A 20,734-nucleotide genomic window follows, 5' to 3' on the forward strand; every position below is an offset into this window, starting at 1 on the left:
TGGAACGAGACAGGGAACCTCCTTGCTGATGAATAGAGTGTGGATGTGTATGAATGGAGAATGAATGAATAAAGGTAGTGATTCGGAAGTGATGCCGGCCTTACAGCGGCCATTCCGCTTCCGGATCGCTGGATGACAGAGGAGGGTCTGGTTTAGCAGGTAGGCGTTCGGCGTAGACTCGGCGACGAGAGGGCATTTTAAAGTACCTCGGGAACTATCGCCGGGAGTACGAAGAACGAATCCTGCACTAAAGTTAGTCAGGCGGCGCCCTGGACTAAGATGTCTTTTGAAGATTCCAGACCCCCCCTCTATAAAGACGAAAAAAAAAAAAAAAAAGGTACTGTTTATCATTTTTTAACATAAAACAGATTTAGTCATAAAACATTACTATCTAATTAATATATTTTTTCATAAGCATTCTTAATTTAAGCCTAAAAAATAGTATAAATCAAAATTTCATTAATTTCTGGATTTGTTTTTGCTATTCTGATCAATGTTATTAACAAAAAATAATTTAATAATATACTGACATGTTATTTAACTAAATCCACACGAAAACTATTTTGGTATTTTTAATTTAAAGCGCAAGATAATGGCAAATACGCAACGCTGACTTTGAAAACATTTTTAAAGTCAATATTTCAATAAGGAGATAAAATTCGAATTAGAAAATTATGTAAGTCACTGTGTAATACTTACCGAGCTAAAACTAGGTTATATTTGTATTTTTATATATTGCTCTACCCAGCATCAATTTGTTCGCGGATTTATCCAAAATGTTTATTTTAAATATGCATAATCAAACTGGTTGACGTAAAATTTTATAGCTATGTATAATAGTATATTGTGGTAATTATAACTAGTAAGGATTTTTCTAATATGTAATACTATAATCCATTCGAAAATTATTGATAGCCCAGTTTCTATATGATAATACAAAAACATTGATAAAAAAATAACACGCTCATTAAAATTATATTATATTTGGGGATCCATCAGACTATCAGACTGATGTTTAGTGATTGTGAAGTAAATATTAATAATTACGGGTTAACACCGAAAGCCCGAAAAGTATCTAAAAAATAAATGGGTTTGTCCAACGAAAGATTGCAAAAAAAAATTTTGGATCAAATATCAACGTTTCAAATATCGACTAAAATATTCAAATGCTTTTTATATTTGTCTGTGATTTTAGAGGGTTTAGTAAGGGTTTAAAACTTTGGTATCTTCCACATTGATTTTGGGTTACACTATTCGTCCACTTAAACTTGTGTAATCCATAACGAATGCGTATTTTCTGTGGTAACCTTACTTATAAACAAGCGTACTGTACTATATATGCATAATTTAAAAGCAGTCTAAAAATCAATCGTCCACTTGATTTTTATTAAACTTCAATGTTCTTCTAGTCTGTTAGGCTTTATCCACTTTTTTATTCAAAAAGCAAGAATGACGGCACAAAACAACCAAGCAGAAAGGTCAACATGTCACACTATATACAAAATCAATTTTTATATATTTTTCAAATCATTGCGGAAAATAAAAGGCATTACATTTTGAGTATTGCAGCTTTATTATGTTGGTATTCTTCTACATTTTCTCCACACTCCTGATATAAGAAATTTATCATATCTATTTAATATGTTTAAAAAATATAAAAATAAAAGATATATAAATAATCTTGTTACGATGTTATTTTAGTTCAAACGCAGCTGTATTCTTTTTAATGTCACACTGTGTTAAGAACTGTCTTCATCTCGAAATTTACCTGACTTAATGCCACCTGGGATAACCCTTTTTAAGGGTCAAACAACACTTTTCAAACCTTGAAAATCACTGTCAGGTCGTTTTGGAAAGTAATAGAAACTTTTAACAAGTATCAACAGCTGAAAGAGGGACGGACAAAGCACATACCAAAATATGACCTCGATTTAGTAGATCACATATTTGGGAGGTCAACTTATTAGGTAGGTATGAAGAAAATGTCGTGCAGAATAGGATTTGAAAGTAACTACCCAATTCTCACAGTTTTAAATACCATTATTATTTTTATAAGTAGATCTGATACGAACAGTTAGTCACGAAAAAAGCAAGTAATTCATTATCGTACACAAGGATAATGGTAAGTAGTTTTTTATTTATAAATTTTTAAAGAGTATAAATCGAAATACGCTTGCTCTACATAGATAAACTTACAAAGTTTTGCCCGAATAATTGAATTATGATTATAGTCTTTATATTATACGGAAAGTAGGTAAGATTAGCACTTTTTTATTTCAAATCTTTTTATAAAAATTTAGTTTAAATGGAAAATTTTACTTCTCGATTTTTCACGTTAATAATACTTTTTTAATAATTTATATCTAATATTCCTTATATTCTCTCTTGAGAAGCATTTATAATATAAACGTAAGTTTTACATAAAAAAAGAGTATTATTTTTATATATGTGATTAAGACACAAAAACAATATCTGCCAAACAACTATTGGTTATTATACGACGTTTGTCTTTTTAGTTTTGCATATAGCCGTTTAGAGGGCGCCACCAATAAAAATTTCCATAGACATATAATACTAATAGACTCAAGCAAAGCAGTCCCTGCATCTCTTTTCAATATATATTCTATGAAAATTTTTACTGAAGCCCTCACAAACTTAGAGATATGAATCCGAGTGAACGGTGAATACATCAATATCCGCTACGCCGATGACACTGTGTTACTAGCAACCAGCCTAAATGATCTACAAGTCTTACTAGACCGAGTGAGAACTGTGAGCGTAACATACGGACTAGACCTTAATATTAAGAAAACTAAATTTATGGTTGTCAGCTGTGCAAATTTAGATCCCGGGACACTAATGGTAGGTAGCAAAGAGATCCAGAGAGTCGACAGATTCACTTACCTCGAAACTACCCTCAACTCACAATGGACTACGCTCAAGAGATTAGATCCAGAATTGAAATAGCACGATCTACATTTATCAAGTTGAGATCCTTGCTGTGCTGCAGTGATCTCAGTTTGGGAACCAAGATGCGGATAGTGATGTGCTACATTCTTCCAGCGTTACTATATGGAGTTGAAGCCTGGACACTGATGCAAGCTACTGAAAAGCGGATTGAAGCCTTCGAGATGTGGATGTCCTACATGTGTCCTACATGTGGATGACAAAAGAAAAAGAAGTACTTAATTTAGTGAAACAACCTAAGCTTGAGTACCTCGGCCATGCGGAACGAAGAAAAATATCGAATTCTTTAACTCGTTATGCAGGGTAAAGTATTTGGTAGGAGAGGACCTAGACGCCGTCGTATCTTGTGGTTGAAAAAATTCAAACAATGGTTTGGGATGAACTCCGCGGAGCTGTTGCGCAGAGGAGCCAACAAAACCATGATAGCCTTGATGATCGCCAACATACGGACCGGATAAGGCACTGAAGAAGAACTATTTTTAGTGGCAATTAATCTTAGATTTACTACTACGAACCGGAAAATAAACGCCAAAATCCGCTGTATGGATAAGTATATAAGATAAGTACTAAACATGTTTTACTATTGCTTGAGACATTTACACCTAATTAATTATATGCTGTAAAGATTAAATCTACTGCCGGCGCAATCGTACCCATAGCTTAAAGGACACTTTATTGAGACCGGATTATAGCAGACACCATCGGCGCAATCGTCTTCTCCCCTCCAGAGACCTGGACCCTAACAAAAAGTAATAACATAACATAACATAAAGTTTTTTCGAAAAAAAAAAAAGTCAAGGAGGTGGATAGGGCATGTAATGCGGATGGAAGAAAATTACCCAAATAAAAAAACGTTCCTTGATAGAGCCATTGTACAGAGAAGAAGAGGAAGACTGGAGAAAAATTGTTGAGGAGGCTAGGACCAACACAGGATTGTAAAGCCAGAATGGTGATGATCGATTGAGGCTTAATGAGGTCAGATTGAATATGCACTAGGAGCTGTAATTAACAAAACAAGTTTAGCTACTTAAAGGGTTAAAACGTAATAACTGCACAGTGTACACCCAGTACATTGCATATGTGGACTAACATATAGATAGATTATAACCTAGGAGTTTATAAGATTTGTAAATTTAAATTAATCCGCTTTTCTCTATCTAAAACTAACGGCCAAGCACGTAGTAAACTATTGTCCCACAATATTTACATAAATTACATAGGATCTTCCTAGTAATTCTTAATTATGAACAACTCAAAACAAGAAAAAAATTACCGCCCACTGATAAAAATAATTTTTCAACATCTAACTGTTTACGACATTCAAAACGCCTTGTTTATTTTTATATTTACAATTCAGTCCTACATTTTACGTACCTAGTTCTAGTGACATACTGTATATTGTCTACTGATACACATGATTTTAAAAAATAGTAATTAGAATAACGTTCTGCATGTACATATTCATAATACAAACATAATAGTATTGCGACAAAAAAGGGATATATTTATTGACCCAGTTTCGGTTAAACACAGAACCGGATCTGTCAAATATTTCATTCTGATAAATTAATACTTAATGTCCTTAGCAGTAAATACACTGCGATCATTTCTCGTTTTCTAATTTTTTCCGATCTTTATTATTTACGCTGTTTTGCATGGTTCGGTTTTCAATGTTTCTATCTGTTATAAAATGTCACTCTTTTATATAAATATTCAAGACGTACTCGGTTTGCTGATCCCAGTCCCAGTAAGTTTATTATTTTTTTTTTAGCCTTACCAGCAGTGTAAATTATAATATAGGACCATTTAACCTTACAATCTAACGAGATCTTTTGTGTGTTGTTTAATGCCTGTATTGATAAATTACTTGTTACTATGTAAGATGGGCTTCATTTTTTTACAAATGATCGGTCGATTATTAAAAAAGCATCGACTGCAGTGCCTCGGGTGAGTACCATTATGACGAACATGAAAATTTTATTTTAATAGAAAAATCCCTTGCATGACGAGATTCGAATCTGCTACCGAAACATTTGATCGAAAGGGTACTTCTCTAAGCACTACGTTGTCAACAAGGACGCAAGTCATTATTTTTTAATGTAGTTATTAAATGGTAGTTATTAAAAATTATTCATTCTTTATTTTTTGTTAATTCGTAAAAGTAATTAGAACGTTTTTATTAATATTGAATATATCCAATTTGGTCCCAATTCACCAAATATTTTTAACTATATGTTATTCGCCTTTTATGCAACCACAAATCCTACGGCCACTTGTTATAGAAAATGAAGACAACGAAGCAGTTAATGAGTTTGTATATCAGGGAGCGCGTCAATACTGAAAATAACACAACAAGTACTATTTTGGGATTAATATTCTTCTTAAATCCTCAATTATTTCAAGAAATACAAATGGGACTTCCTATGGGGCTCCATTCGGTTATTCTCTTTATCCATCTGCTGTCACTAGTTATTCTTACATGTCCATAACACTTTAGTCTTTTTTGTTCTATGTATGTTAGTATGTCTGTTTCTATTGATGTTCTTTGCTTTATTTCGTCATTACTTCTCCTATCCATTCTTTTTACTCTGCAGCATCTTCGCAGGCATTCCATCTCTGTTGCTACTATCTTACTGCTGTTTTTCTGGTTTATGATTCAATTTTCAGCCCCATATGTCATAATACTTCGCACTAATGTTTTATAAATCTGTGTTTTTGTCTTCATATTTAGGTGTCTATCCCACCATACTGAGGTAAGTTGTCGGATTGCTGTTCTTGTTTGACCTAATCTTTGTGTAATTTCTTCCTCTATTGTTGCCTTTTTCGTGATTATAAACCACAAGTATTTGAATTTATCCTTTCCTTTGATTGTTACGTTGTCATCAATCTGTAGATCTTCGATGTCTTCTTCACTTGTAGATACTGTTTTCGCGAGGTTAATATCTAGGCCAGCCTTGGTATATTCTTCTTATTGACATTATATCTTCCATTTATTCATGATACCCATTCCAGAAGTCTGGAACTCTGTATCAGCTGATACAGGTCTAGTGCATCGGATTTGGTAGTGTACAAAAAGTTTTTCTCAGCTCCTGCGATCTAGTACTTCGCAGTCATGCAACATATGGTTGACTGTTTTAGATTCTTTCCTAAAGAGTCTGCAACTTAGCTCTGCATGAAACAGCCCCATTGTATATAGGTCCCTTGATCATACGGGAATTAAAAAAGTGTTGGCTCTTTTAAAACGTTGCCTCATTCGCACGAGAGTTGAAACAACGTAAGGTTAGGTTGCATTAAGACGTAGGTGATATGTCAGGTAAATTACTGGCAATATCGATAAGTATTGCAAGAAAACAGAACTAAAGTATAAGTAAGCTAGACCAGATATATCGGTGACCAAGCTGCTTAGTTCAGAGTAACTACACACAATCCATTTGAATTCAGATAAACTGTAATTGTAATATTAATTTCGATATGATGTCAGTATATTGAAACCAATTTTTTGAAAACTACCTGTCTACTCCAGTAAAAAATTACCGTTTTCAAGTGTAATTTTCCTCGTCACGACGGATTTGCTTGACAATTTGGATTTAGGTTCCTCTTACCCTTACTTCACTTTTGGACTTATTTTACTCGAAAAAGATGAAATCGGGGGTGAAAAAACATACGTTAAAAACATGTCCGGAAATGGAACTTTTACTCTGTTCAGTGTTTTGCCAAGTCAATACTTTTTGAGTTTTTGTGAGTGAATATGTTCATTTTTAAAAATAAAAACCACGTTTTCAGATGGTTTTTCACAAATAACTCAACAAGTATTTATCAAAAAAAAATATTTTTAGCAAAAATATATGAAGTCTGTAGACCCAGGAGAAGCAGAATTGTACTCATGAAAAGTAGGTTCTTATTTGTTAAATTCCAAACCGAATATTTCAACGTGAAATAACCAAAATAAGAGGCACTTTTCAGGGAAAACTCATCATAAATCTTTGAAAGTGTTATATAGGTTTTGCTTTTGTTTTTTTTTTATATTATTTTTATATTTATGACTTTTTTTGGTTCTGTAAGACAAAAATTTGTTAAGATATTGGTGTTCAAAGGTTGCATCCACTCGTGATTAGTGACTCAATCAAGCCCTTTCAACTAAAACCCTTTTAAAAATAAGGGTTTAAAAAAATTAATATAAATTATCTTATTGCCCTTAAACAAACCTACAAAATGGTTTTTTTAAGTACTTCATAGCTTAAAAGCTAATCGACTTTGAGTAAAAAACCAATCACATATTTTAGGAGATATTACAACGCGTATACTAGAGCAATGTAAGATACACAAAATGTGCTGTTAAGGCACACACATACTTTCATCCATCCTTACAAACTAATAAGGGTTGTTTTTTAAGTTAAAATAAAATAAATTCATAAAATAAACATATTGGTTTATTATATAAATATAAAATATGATAAAATATATAACATGATAAAAAATTATTGTATTTATAGTTTCAATAAAAAAAAATACTAGAACTATTCGAAATTCTTTGCAAGGAGTGGTTTTTATAAGGGTAGAAATTATGTGGTAAAAATTTAAAACGGTAAATAAATATCAGTGTATTTAAATAATTCCAAATTGCTTGAATTTACAATTATGATTTTTTTCTAACTGGCGCCGTTTTCACCCCTAAAAAATAAATACCAAAAAAAATATATTCAATGACATTGTTTTAATTATAACTAATCTAGGGGGTGAAATTTAGGGAATAAGCTGTGATAAAATCTTAAATTACGTTGTTTAATCTCAATTGACATTCATTCACTCCATTAAAAAACGATAAGAACCAATTACTCGCTTTAATTTACAATTATACGATTTTTATGTGGTAGTTTTTACACGTAAAAAATAAAAATAGCCAACAACGACAAAAGTGAAAGGTGAAAACTTATATCCAAATTTTTGGTGGAGACATGGAAAATTACAGGGTATCGCCGTATTTCACGTTCATTTACTGGACTACATACATTTTTTAACTTACAAAAATGCACTTTTAAAAAGCATTTTTCTAATTCACAAATACAGTTTTTTATTTCTTCGTGATCAGATACGGTCACAGTTTGCAGTTTGTAGAAATTATTACGAATTGAACGCTCAAAATCCCATTCAAATCAATATTAATTTGCGGAATATCAACGGCAAGGTCTATTTTATGCTATACTTCCTCGACTACTAGTTTAATCATTTATTTACAAATGATTTGAGAAATTGATGGATTGCTTTTAATCTGTAATTATTTTAATTATGACAAGCATAATTATATATATATATATATATATATATATATATATATATATATATATATATATATATATATATATATATATATATATATATATATATATATAAGTTTTAGATGCTAACTTCCACCACTGGTACTAAATAAGTTTTCCATTTAGGTGCTGAGCAGGTGACAGCCTATCACCGAAAATTTCACATTTAGAATAAAGTTCTTCACCAAACTGGCTTATACCATCTTTATCCAATCCTTTACCTGACGCTTTCCCGAAAGTTATTGACCAAATATGCATATTCATTCAAGGTCGTACATTTGGTATAATCAAACGACGAATATTAACGAGAAGATTAAGTTTATTTTATATTCTTAAGGTTAGTAAATAAATGAAAAAAATTTTTTTGACTATGTTATTTTTTTACTTGGACCATTGGACATTCAGTCATATACAATTTTACATAATGTGAAATTAACATTCTTGTACAGGAAACATCACGTTCATTTTGTTTAATAATTTTTTGTACATATATGTATATACTCAAGATGATCTTTTGGTATATTTCCCGAATATTTCTACAAATGAGCCGATAGAGTTATTGTTTATTTAGAGCTTCTCATTCGTTGTCAAATTTTCGATATCTAAAAATTCGAAATATACAAATTCTTGAATTGGACATACCTATTGCGCTTAAGGGGTATTCTTCTTTCTTTATTTATTTAATCTAATGGCGTTTTTTATTACGCCAACTGTCATTACGTAATAGTTTAGGGAAGTTTTTCGTTTAAGGTTTGTTTGTTGCATTAAGTGACATAGCTGTTAAATTGAATTTGACATATTTTGTCCGTTCTTTCATAACTAAATAATACACTAAATACATGATATACACTCGCGATCATAAAATCCGGGTCACCTTGAAAATCACCGATATTTCATTTTTAACGAGCTTTATCGTAAATAATAATAACACAAATACAAACTAATGCATGTTTCTGAGAATTGTTGTGGTTTCCTTTGTAACAAAGAATTCCAATAGTGCCGATTTCGCGGTAAAGTGCACACTTCCCAAAATGAACGCTACCTGTAACTCCGCTTGTTTTAAATGTCTCGTTTGTACTTCGACTTTCTGTTCAAATGCAACGGACAAACGTTTATTATTGCCACCATTAGTGTTTATTAGTGTTTATTTTTTGACAAAAATGCCTTTGACTGTTGTTAAAACGCACAAATTGTTGCACTTGTGGAAGACGGTCACACTCAACGGCAAGTCGCAAGAACTGTTGGCGTAAGCCTTTCTACGATTCAACGAGTGCTTCAACGCTTTCAGGAGGCATGTTTGCTAACCAGGCGACCTGGCTCTGGACGGAGAAGAACGACCAAGGCACTAGATGACCGTTTCCTTGTGTTTCAGGCTTTACGAAACCGGACCTCAACTGCGGTTATGCATCAAAATCGTCTAGAGGAAGTACGAAATCGCAATTTTAGTGTTGCAACAGTCAGAAGAAGACTTCGTTCTTCTTGACTATCTTCTCGGGTAATGGCTAGAGGACCGCCACTTCGCCGGGTGCCTCGAGTTGCACGACTAGCTTTTGCTCGACAATACGCGCATTGGGGAATTAACGATTGTAGCATAGTGTTATTCTCAGATAAATCCCGTTTCTGCCTAACTGGATCCGATGGACGTGTAAGAGTTTGGAGGAGAACCGGTGCATGATTTTCACAAGCTTGCATTGCCCCAAGAATGCCATTTGGTGGAGGCTCGGTCATGGCTTGAGGAGGTATATCTTCCGACTTCCACACAGAATTACCCTTCATCGAAAATGGGTCCCTAACTGCACGAAGGTACATTACGGAGATTCCGGAAGAACATGTTATGCCCAATATGGCAGGGCTTGGAGAAAACGCCGTTTTTATGCAGGACAACGTGCGACCGCACGTTGCCAGGATCAGTATGTAATACTTGGACGAAGTTGGAATTACGAGGGTACCCTGGCCAGGTAGGTCTCCGGACCTGAATCCCATCAAACATCTCTGGGACGATTTGAAAAAATGTATTCAAACCCATACACCTCCTCCTAACAACGCACAGGAGCTTAAGGATCTGTTAGTGAGAGAGTGGAATAACATACCACAACATGTAATCCGGAGAAAAATTGAGAGTACGCCCCGTCGTCTGCAAGAGGTTATTAGAGCAAGGGGAGGCAATACACGATATTGGTCATTGAAATTTCACTTATTTTTTACCACGTTCTGTATTTTCCATTTTTTTTTTCATATGTCTGTTTTATCAACAATTTGATTTGTTTTCTGTTTTTTTACAATACAAACAATAAAAAATCATTTATTTTCTTTCAAAACAAACATTGATGACAAATAAAAAATACATTAGCCAAAAAAAAGGTTATTACTGCACCAGAGGCAAAAATATTTAAGAAACTTGAAATTTTCAAGATGACCCGGATTTTATGATCGCGAGTGTACTAATATGCAATAACTGAAAACGAGTAATTCTGAAAGCGATGGTTTGAGTTTTGAAGAAACTAATGCAAACGTAATCGATCCAGCTATAGATGTGTCCAGTAAAGAGTAAAGGGTCGCTTGAAAAAGCAAAAGTCATATATCAAAATTTCATAGACTAGCGGTGTAACAACACAGTAAAATCCTTTTCAGAAAATGTGCTTCTAGCGTGTTTCTGACAATCGGTTACACCCGTACGTATTGTGGCTTGTGGCCATGTGCTATGTTATAAACAAAACAAACATTACAAATTATCCACAACCATAGCATGCTTGAAAAAAGAGCAATCAAATGGTTTTCATAGCAAAAAGCAAAAAATTTTAGACGTAGACGAATAGATCAACAATACTCCAGATTTGGAATATTTATAAATCAATGTTAGTATTTTATTATTTCATAGTTATTTTGCAACAGTAATTAAGTAATTACTTTAAGAAGATCTAGTTACCAATTCTTTGACTTTTATATACATTTATTTTATACATACGTACAGTGCACAGATTCTAAATGTGCCGGTGGGAGATGGCTTCTAGCGCTGTATTATAGTCGATGTATGAGAGAAAGTTTTCAAAATAATGAAATAACAAATAATATTATAAAATTTGTTATTTCATTATTTCGAAAACTTTTTCTCTCATACACCAACTATAATACAACGCATAGAAGCCATCTCCCACCGGCACATTTAGAATCTGTGCACTTGTATAAAGTTACAACAGATAAATCCATATTACACCAACCATTGCAGCAAACCTTGTAAATGGTGGTGATATCCTAATAAGTCTTAAATAATATGGGGATAAAAGTCGTTAACAATAGCAGAAAGATACATCTAAGTGTATTTATCAGAAGTTGATTCTATCACTAATAAAACGTATGTAGCCAACAAGACTTGCAGTGCACTGATACTTTTTTCTCCTTACTGCTCAACAATAATAGACCTGCACAGACCTTTGAACTACAGACAGTCAAAATCTTAATAGAAAAAAGTGGTACACCAGGCGGTACTGTAGACTAGCGCGAAGCTTCATACTACATTTTCTATATTTTTATAATTTAAATATTATTTTTAAAATTGAATAAAGTAATTTTATTATATATTATTATATAACGGACTTTCCTCGTCGCATAAATAGACTCTTCCAACTGTTTACTGTGACGGCGAACCACCCACCGCTATCTCGCAGCGCGACTTCCGTAACGCTCGCCTCAGCATAGTACTACAGAGAAAAATTAACACAACGCCTTACAGAAGCTTCGCTTCAAAAATAAAAAAAATACGGTATGTTTTACATTAAAACTTGTGTTATAATATTTCTTTACATATAGACAAGGCGAATTTCTGTACATATAGAAAATCTCGGGTTCGTTCGGATAAATATTACCATGAGATTTTTTTGCTTAATCACTTTTATTAGATACCCCAAAATAAAGTTCAAGAGGTCGCCCAGGCGAAAAGTTGTTCAAATTTTTTTAAACTTTTTTTTTTTAACAAATTGTGATAATCCATTTTTTTGGCCCGGACAATTTTTTTTTAGGTTTTTTTTGGGTCATTATGAACAAAAATGTATGTTGTAAGTTTTCTCTAAACTTGATCGTTTTCGAGTTATAAATAATTTAAAACTGAAATAAATAAACGCAAAACGATGATTTTCAAGTAAAAAATATTATTTTTAAAATCATTAAGTGCCTAAATTCAAGTTCAAGCCTTATATTCCTTCTATCAGCTCTGGGCTTATTTTATTTTAAAATATTATTTATGAATTGTTAATGAAACGCGTATGGCAGCAGGGACGCTCATTTGTACAATGAGAATTCAAACCAGCAAAAATTTGTGCCATAGATCTTGTTTCTCTCTCATTAGCGCTTCATTATCAACTAAAAAACAATGTTTAAAATAAAATAAGCCCAAAATACTTATCGGCAAGTGATAGAACAAGTTTTGATCTTGAAATTAGGTCCTTGGTAAATTCAAAAATAAAATTTTTTACTTGTGGGTTTAAGCCTTGAAAATGGTAATTTTGCGTTGTCTTCAGTTTTAAATTTTTTATAACTCGAAAACGATCAAATTTACAGAAAATTACGAGTGACCTATTTTGTCCAGAATAATCCAAGAAATTAAAAAAAAATTGTTTTGTCCAAAAAAATTGATTGTTACAATTTGTTTAAAAAAATTTGAACAACTTTCTCCAGCATAACTACCTGAAACTTAAACCAGCCTCATGGTTAATCGTCTATATAATTAGAACCTTATCAGCAGAATTCCGCGATAAATTGTCGTATATTTATAACTGAGCTTTAATTTCAGGTTAATGTCTATTCTAGCCTTGCATTTGTGAATACGCCAAATGTTAAATAATGCGAGCTCTGCCATAGGTATCCTCTTGAGAAGTGTCTTGATATATATGACACACCTCCTTCTTTTCTTTTTAGTAATAATTAAGTAGTACCAAAACAGCTCCTTGCTTTCGACATAAGGTTTAGTTCTTTTTTTTTTAGCTTATTCTACTGGTTATTTCTTTTGCATTAACGGATAAAATCTTCCAATTTTAAAAAAACGAATGCCAATAATGCCCTCTTCAAAATTTCACATATTCACAATTTTTTTGAAATCATGAATTGGTATAATTTGACCTTCATTGAATGCAGAACAATTATAACAAAATAAAATTTATATATATATATATATATATATATATATATATATATATATATATATATTTAATCCCAATACACAGAGATTTATTAAACATATTAAGTTAATTCTCCATTAAAACAGTCAACTTTAATTTTCTTTATAATTATATTTATTGAATGGCACCCGAAATGAACAAGAGCTCGTGCCAAAACCATGTCGACCTTGTTTCGCATAAAATTTATCGAAAAACAAAAAAAAAAAAAAAATCCACTTTTATTTAGGTAACCGAGAAAATAAAGTGCGTGCGCTCGCGTGCTAAAAACACAGTTTCATACTATCTTTGTAGGTACATCCTCGATTCGATTTGAGTTAGTACGATTGGCGATATTACAGTATATTTGTATGCGCCACCACCATATTTTCAGTGTTTTTACTGGGTGAATCTAAAAATTATACACACTAGAATTTGTTATTTTACATTTAAATGATTATATTCGCAATAATTATTAAAACTGAAAGTTAGTAATATAGTTTTAATAAGTGTTCAAAATTTACTACTAGTGAAATATTTTACCATACCGTAATAAATATATAAAAACATGTACGAGATTTGTTCAATTGAAACGCATCTTTGACCCAAAAAAATTATTGGTAAATATATCAAGAAGTAATTGCCACTACAATTAAGGCACAAATCCCATTGTCTCACCAACCGATGTATACCCTGCTTAAAGAATTCTTGTGACTTTGCTCGAAGAATTATTTTCCGGCATTTTGTACTTCTTCATCCGACTGAAAACGATTACCTTTAAACGACTTTTTTAGTGGCCCAAAGATCGAAAATATCTAAAATCAAGGCAATAAATCGGCTATTCAGAAGAATGACACCAAGTGAGAGATTTCCTGGACGTTTTCGTCTTATTGCTTGATGGAGCTTGTTCATTATACAATTACAGATAAAGAGACTTTTATAGGCTAAACAACTCCGGCATATGACTGCTAAAGGCTGGAATGGAGTAATTAGTATTTGTTTTAAATATTGTAGTTAATGAATAGCTAGCTATTTTTTAAATTTTTACAATGTGATTTTTCGATCGATCAACTTTCACGATTTTGGTAGACAAAAATGGATTCATTTAGCTATGCTCAGGGGAGCAAATGTCTCCCGACTGCCTCATGGAAAGGGTTCAACATCATATGAGTATCACCATATGTGTTCATGAGTGCCAGAATTAATACAAGACCCAGAATCAAGTATTTGCCAAAAAAAGTTCTGGAACATCGAAACTGACGAGAAGAATCTGTACCCTTCGCCGACTACTCTTATTTTAGGGGGGCATTGTGATAATCGTCGTATACGTGTTTGGACATGTACACAATTCGTTGTGACTTATCCAGAAAATTTATTCATTTCGAAGGGGTCCATTACAGTGTGAGGTGAAATTAGTTTTAATGGATGTAGAGATTTATTGGTTCTGAATAGGTACATGAACATTACAATTTACAATGAGGAAGCCATCTATATATTTCCTCGACTATAATGCATTTTAGTTAAAGTTCGACAAAGTCAAGTTAGTTCTCATTTCTTCCATTCATAACTGAATTGAGCATGGTTCGGATCAACTTCAGAGAGATTGTCGAATTTATTTTTTTAAAAATTTTGATTTATTAAATTCTTTACACAAAACATCAATCAGTGTTAATTTATTTGAAAGTAAAAAATTATTTCTAATTTATAATTGAACAAGAAACAATTGTCCAAATAAATACATGAACAAAAATACTGACCTGTGTATAACACCAATTTTCGGCTACGGGCGTGTTGACCTCCTGTGGCGGTGGGCTCGGGACTCGGCTCACGGCCATAGTACTCGTCGGGTGCAGATTGGAGGTTACCCGGGCCGTTTGCCCGGCCGAGCAGTCACTCACCCCCGGCAGTCTGTAACAATAAAACGGCCATATAAATATGGTAAACCATAGATGGCAGATAAAAATATTTTTCGAAATATTTATATTGTTCCGAAGCTATTTTCTTGTGGCATTTTATGCGATTACTATTTTTATTACGAATAAACAATTTTTTGTTTAAAATAAGTTTTTTTTAAAGAAACTTATTTTAAACTTAAATTTTGGCTTATTTCCAATGAAAATAGTAATTGAAATATTTATAAAATATAAATTAAGCATTAAAAATCATATAGGATGATAGGATGAGTTGAGTTCCTTGTTCAGTGTAGTTGTTATAAAAACCAACCAACATTGTAAGACACGACAGACTAACGAAAATACGAGAAGATATTGGAATTAATCAATGTGATCTGGGGATTATAAATAGCCTGTATTGCATATCCATATGCATTCTTCGAAGAATCAGACGATATCCACATCACGAGGTGGTAAAACAAGGATACATGTTGCCACCTTTACTGTATAAGATATATTTAGAAAAAAACATCTGTGAAGAAGCATTCTGCGAGGCAGGTGGCAAAATTAATGTAAATGGAGCACAAATAAGCGTTAAGACATGCTTACATATAATAACTTTTGTGGATAGTCCCAATCAACTTCCAAATATAATGAATGGAGTTACCAAGATGAGAGAAAAATACAGACTATCGTTGAATAAAACGAGAGAGCATTTTGTAAAATATCAAAATTATTTAGATGTCACGATCAAGCTATAATAAAAAAGTGTCTACTGTCGAGATGCTATGGTTTTCCGGTGTTTTTGTTCGAAGTAGAATTTGGGACTCTCGCCATTGTTGTCTGTTGGTTTTGAATTAAGGTTGTATAGACCCATCGACAAAATATGGATGGATCACGTAATAAATCGAGATGTGTTGATAAGATTAGATAAAGCGAAAGAATTATTAAGAGCGTAGGCGCAAAATTTCGGGCCAATGCTTTTTAAATGCATTCATTTTTTTCGAATCCTAAAAAAACTAATAAGTATTTTTGAAAAATTTAAACGCAGAATGAAAGAATACATTATTACTGAGGGCCGAAAGTCCCTGAAAACTTCTATAATGTTTATTTTAATAAGTTACAGGTGAAAATAAAGAGAAAATTTAGTGTGATTTTTAATTTCAAGTATCTCATTCAAAAATACTTTTTGTTTATTCTAAGGGACTTTCAGCCCTCAATAATAATGTAATCTGTCATTCTGCGTTTAAATTTTTCAAAAATATTTGTTAGTTTTCTCAGGATTCGAAAAAAATGATTGCATTTAAAAAGCATTGGCCCGAAATTTTGCGCTTACGCTCTTTAAGAACAATCACATCAAAATTAAAATATCTCGCATCATGAGAAATAAAATCAAAGGTACCTACAATATGTTTTAATTATTATTAAGAGAAAAGATAGACGGTAGATGATGGCCTGGAAGACGCAGAATTTCATGGCTTAACAATTTGTGTGTATGGTTTAACAGTTCCATTTAAGTGAAGTATTTGAATAATTCTTACTGACGACTTTACTACAATATCAATTTCTCCATATATGCAACGATATTTTTCCTTTTGTGCTACGTTTCTTATATCTAGATTTTTCCCCTGCTAGAACATAAAACAGCTATAGCTAGAATATGAAACAGCTCTTGATGAACATCTACAAAATCCAAGCGAGAAATAGCGGCTAACTAAGTACGGTGCAACCAAATTGCGGTCATGTAAATCAGGAAATTCGTAGACAGTAGTTTAGCACAAAAAAGGCCACCTAGAACTTAATAAAATGAAAAGGGTCTTTCATTACTTTAGATATCTGGAATATGTGAATTAATTCCCTTTTCAAGTGTATAGTTCTATTTAGAATGAATGTCGTATGGCCTAATTCGATAATATTAATACTAAATACAAAGAAACCGTTATTTGCTTATATTGTAAATAGATTTAAATATGAAAACAACTCAATAAGCAATCCATACTTACGATTACATAATCTGTAATAAAAATCTGAAACTATTGTTTACGCTCCATTAAATAATTAGAGCAACTGTTCTAGATGTTTTAAAAATAAATAAAATTGTTCATTAGCTATATGCAATGTTAATTGGGTTAAACGAGAACCCCGCGAATAATACGGAGTGAACAAGATACAGATATGCGGTTAAAACATTAATTCGTTATCGAATTTGGTTTTCCGTTCCATTTCCTGGATTATGTATCCTCAAAAAGTAAAAAAAAAACCAACTGCGTAGATTTTTAAATAATTTATATTTAGTACTCTTTGTGTAATAGTTATAAAATTGGCCAGAAAACTAAATACGAATTTTGAAAAGCAAATCTCTATACTGTATCTTATTTAATCACCAGTTTATTTCTCTTTGTATGCTCTGTTGTTAAAATAACATAAAATTAATAATTTCACCTATAAAATATATTTTATATTAACACTTCAATAAATTCCACCATTAAAACTGAAATCTTTCAATTTCGCGGATGAACGTTTGTCTGATTCTATCCAAAAGATATTCCGTGAAATAAAAGCAAGTCGTAAAAGTTCTTACAAAACAACCTTTCACCTTTGAGGCATTGAAAATAAATCGTTAGGGATCAACTTGAAATTGAAATAATGAAATTCCTACCTGTGCTTTTTTATAACAAGGTCATGCATGTTCTTCTGGGATAGTTCGTGACGAAAGACCCTTGATGAAGAGGAAAGAAAAGGATCGAAATAAAGACCTTCAAAGGTTGCCTTTTATGAAAATATAGTTATTATATAAAGATAGTTTGAATAAATAGCTATCAAAATAATGATTTGGCAGTTTAAAATAAAAAATAATTTAAAAACTATAAATAAAAATAATATTTTATAGGGGATTAAAATGTATGTCTTGTTACATTACCAATGAATTCCAACGGTAAAGCATGCGGTGAATGTCGCACAAATAGCCTAATGATTCATGTTATTCACGCCCGATTATATAGTGAATATGGGAAATAAGTAAAAGAATATGGGAAAAACTCAAATGGGGTTCAAAAGTGGTCTTCAAACACGGAGAGCTCTGTTCGCCACGCAGCTGATGATTCTGAGATGGACAGAACCCTTTCCAGTCAGATGATCCGTTGGGATCATGACAATATTTTCTGCTTTAGCGGCATACCAAACTACTTATGTCGAATGGGCAAACGACATTGCGTTGCCTCACCTTCCTGCTAGATGGCACTGCATTGATTTATTTGGTAGTACTATCAGCAAGCGTTAGTCAGAAATGAATGAGAAACTTCGTAGTGACACAACTATCAACAATTCACTGAAGATTTTGGAAGGAAGTCATTCCTAACGTGAGTAATTGAACAAGCAATTCTTCTTCTTAGGGTGCCTGTCCGTTCCGAACGTTGGCGATCATTCTGGTTATGATGACTTTGTTGGTTGCTATACGGAATAGCTATGTTGAGGTCTTTCCATATCATGCTCTCTTGTTGACCAAATCCGAGGTTGTGTTCATCCTTCGTAGTACTTATTCATTGGTGACTTTGTATGTCCATGGTATCTTCAGGACCATTCAACAAGTAATTGCCTGAAGAAAATATATTTGTTTCCGTACATTGTCTTTATTTAATAATGTGTATTATAGTTATCGAATATTTATAAGATTGTTTATGTAAACATTATAAATATCAATCAATCCAAATGGAATCATTGGTCCATTGTGGGGGTCTCCAATGGCACCATTGGGAATACAAAAGTACAATATATTAATCATTTCAAATGGATCGAGTGTTCAAAAATGGCAAAACCAAACAATCTTTTCGGGAATTGGAAAATCTGTCACAGCAAGAGATAGTTGGTCTTCTTAACGACTCTAATCTTGAATTTAATGTTGATAATGGGGAAGAGACCTTGGAAGAAGAAATTATTGAAGCAATTCAAATAAAAGAATTATTAGAAAACATTGTTGAAAATAGCTTCAGCACCCAAGCTACAGAGAATATGGCAGAAAATGTTGAAAAAATTACACAACAGCCACAGACAGGTCTAAGAGGCAGTTTTTAAAAACGATTTAGTTGAATAAAAATTTAAAAGTATTACAAGAATAAAAGTATTTATTCAACTTTCTTACACAAAGGTTAAAGCAGACTTATATACAAGAGTTAAAACTAGACTAAAAACATAAAAATGTTACAGCTCCATATTTATGTAGTGTCTAAAATAGACAGAAATCAATTAGCGTTTAAGGGCTGACATTCTTAAATACGAAACATGAGCGTAGTTAGGCCAATACATATAACTCCTCCACCCCAAGCATTTTTCATGGAGTAAAAAATGATGCGCTGTATATGAGGTCGGACTTCTTCGGCTTCATCTTCATGAAGTTCATTGCCGTCAATGGAAATATCTTCTTTCTTCCTTGATTCCCTTAATCCAGTGGTTTTTCGGCCCTACTATCCCAGAGGTACAAGAAACACGGATATTTTGTGTAGCCGCTTTGCTGCCCAAGAAGAAAGTTTACCATTTTCAAGTCTACACAAATCACCCAGCGATTTTCCTGGTATTTTATCTTCTGTAAAACTAAAGCTATTGTAGCATATTCTTCTTTCATCACGGTTGAATGAGCAATTGGTATTGAGCCAAACTTGTTTCCATTGTGAAGCAGAACACATTCCAAACTGCGCTTGGAGCTATCAATAAACAAACGTCATTCATTTGCATCGTAGTGTTGAAGTCCCATTTTCTCCAAGAGCCCCTTAACGTCCAAAAAAAAGTAAGGTTTTCTTCTTGGTTAAAGAATGGGTAGCAGTTCCTTTTCCCTTGTTCTATAAAAAGTAATTTTTGTGCCTTGTTCCACTAGAAGCCAGAAGTTCCGACGCTTCCTTCGATAAGGCTAAATCTCTAACGAGATCGCTTAGTTCTTCTTGACTAAATAGTTGTGGGTTTGCTGTTGCCCCGTTGTAATCACTATCACGGTCTTTATTGGAGTCATAAATGTGTTCAAAAATGTCTCCTTCATTCTCACAAATGTCAGGTAACTTTTGGAATACTGGAATCGGTAATTCCTCTTAGTTGGGTACTAGGCGTCTGGCTGAAGGCAAATCAGGATACGGCCACTTTTGGCGATTGTTTCTATTGATCCCTGAAACATTGACCAGGCAAAAATAACAGTCATCAACGTGGTTTGTAGGTTCTCTCCATACCATTGGCACGCCAAACTTAATACTTTTTCTTTTTCCTGTGGTCTACTATCGTAAGTGTTCTGTTCATGTTTTACATACAATATGCGGTACCCATGTTTTATCTTGATCACCAAGAAGAACACCAAAATATGCACGTTTCACAAAGTCAGTAATACTTTTCCTATTTTTTTGTAATGTATACTCCTCACAAACGTAACTAAAAA

The 20,734-nt window shown here is 32.8% G+C and overlaps 1 protein-coding gene across 4 annotated transcripts in view; it reads right to left on the minus strand.

Moving 5' to 3' along the window:
- The window catches only part of rdx (BTB/POZ and MATH domain-containing protein rdx), a 264,099-nt gene that overhangs the window by 62,377 nt on the left and 180,988 nt on the right, over positions 1-20,734 (minus strand). For all 4 annotated transcript variants that reach the window (XM_072535183.1, XM_072535182.1, XM_072535181.1 and 1 more), the window contains one exon: positions 15,187-15,337. In XM_072535183.1, coding sequence (XP_072391284.1) covers positions 15,187-15,264 — 78 coding nt within the window. In that variant the 5' untranslated portion in view covers positions 15,265-15,337. The remainder of the gene's footprint in view (positions 1-15,186; positions 15,338-20,734) is intronic.

Source organism: Diabrotica undecimpunctata, chromosome 6 (genome assembly GCF_040954645.1).
Source record: "Diabrotica undecimpunctata isolate CICGRU chromosome 6, icDiaUnde3, whole genome shotgun sequence".
NCBI lineage: Eukaryota > Metazoa > Arthropoda > Insecta > Coleoptera > Chrysomelidae > Diabrotica > Diabrotica undecimpunctata.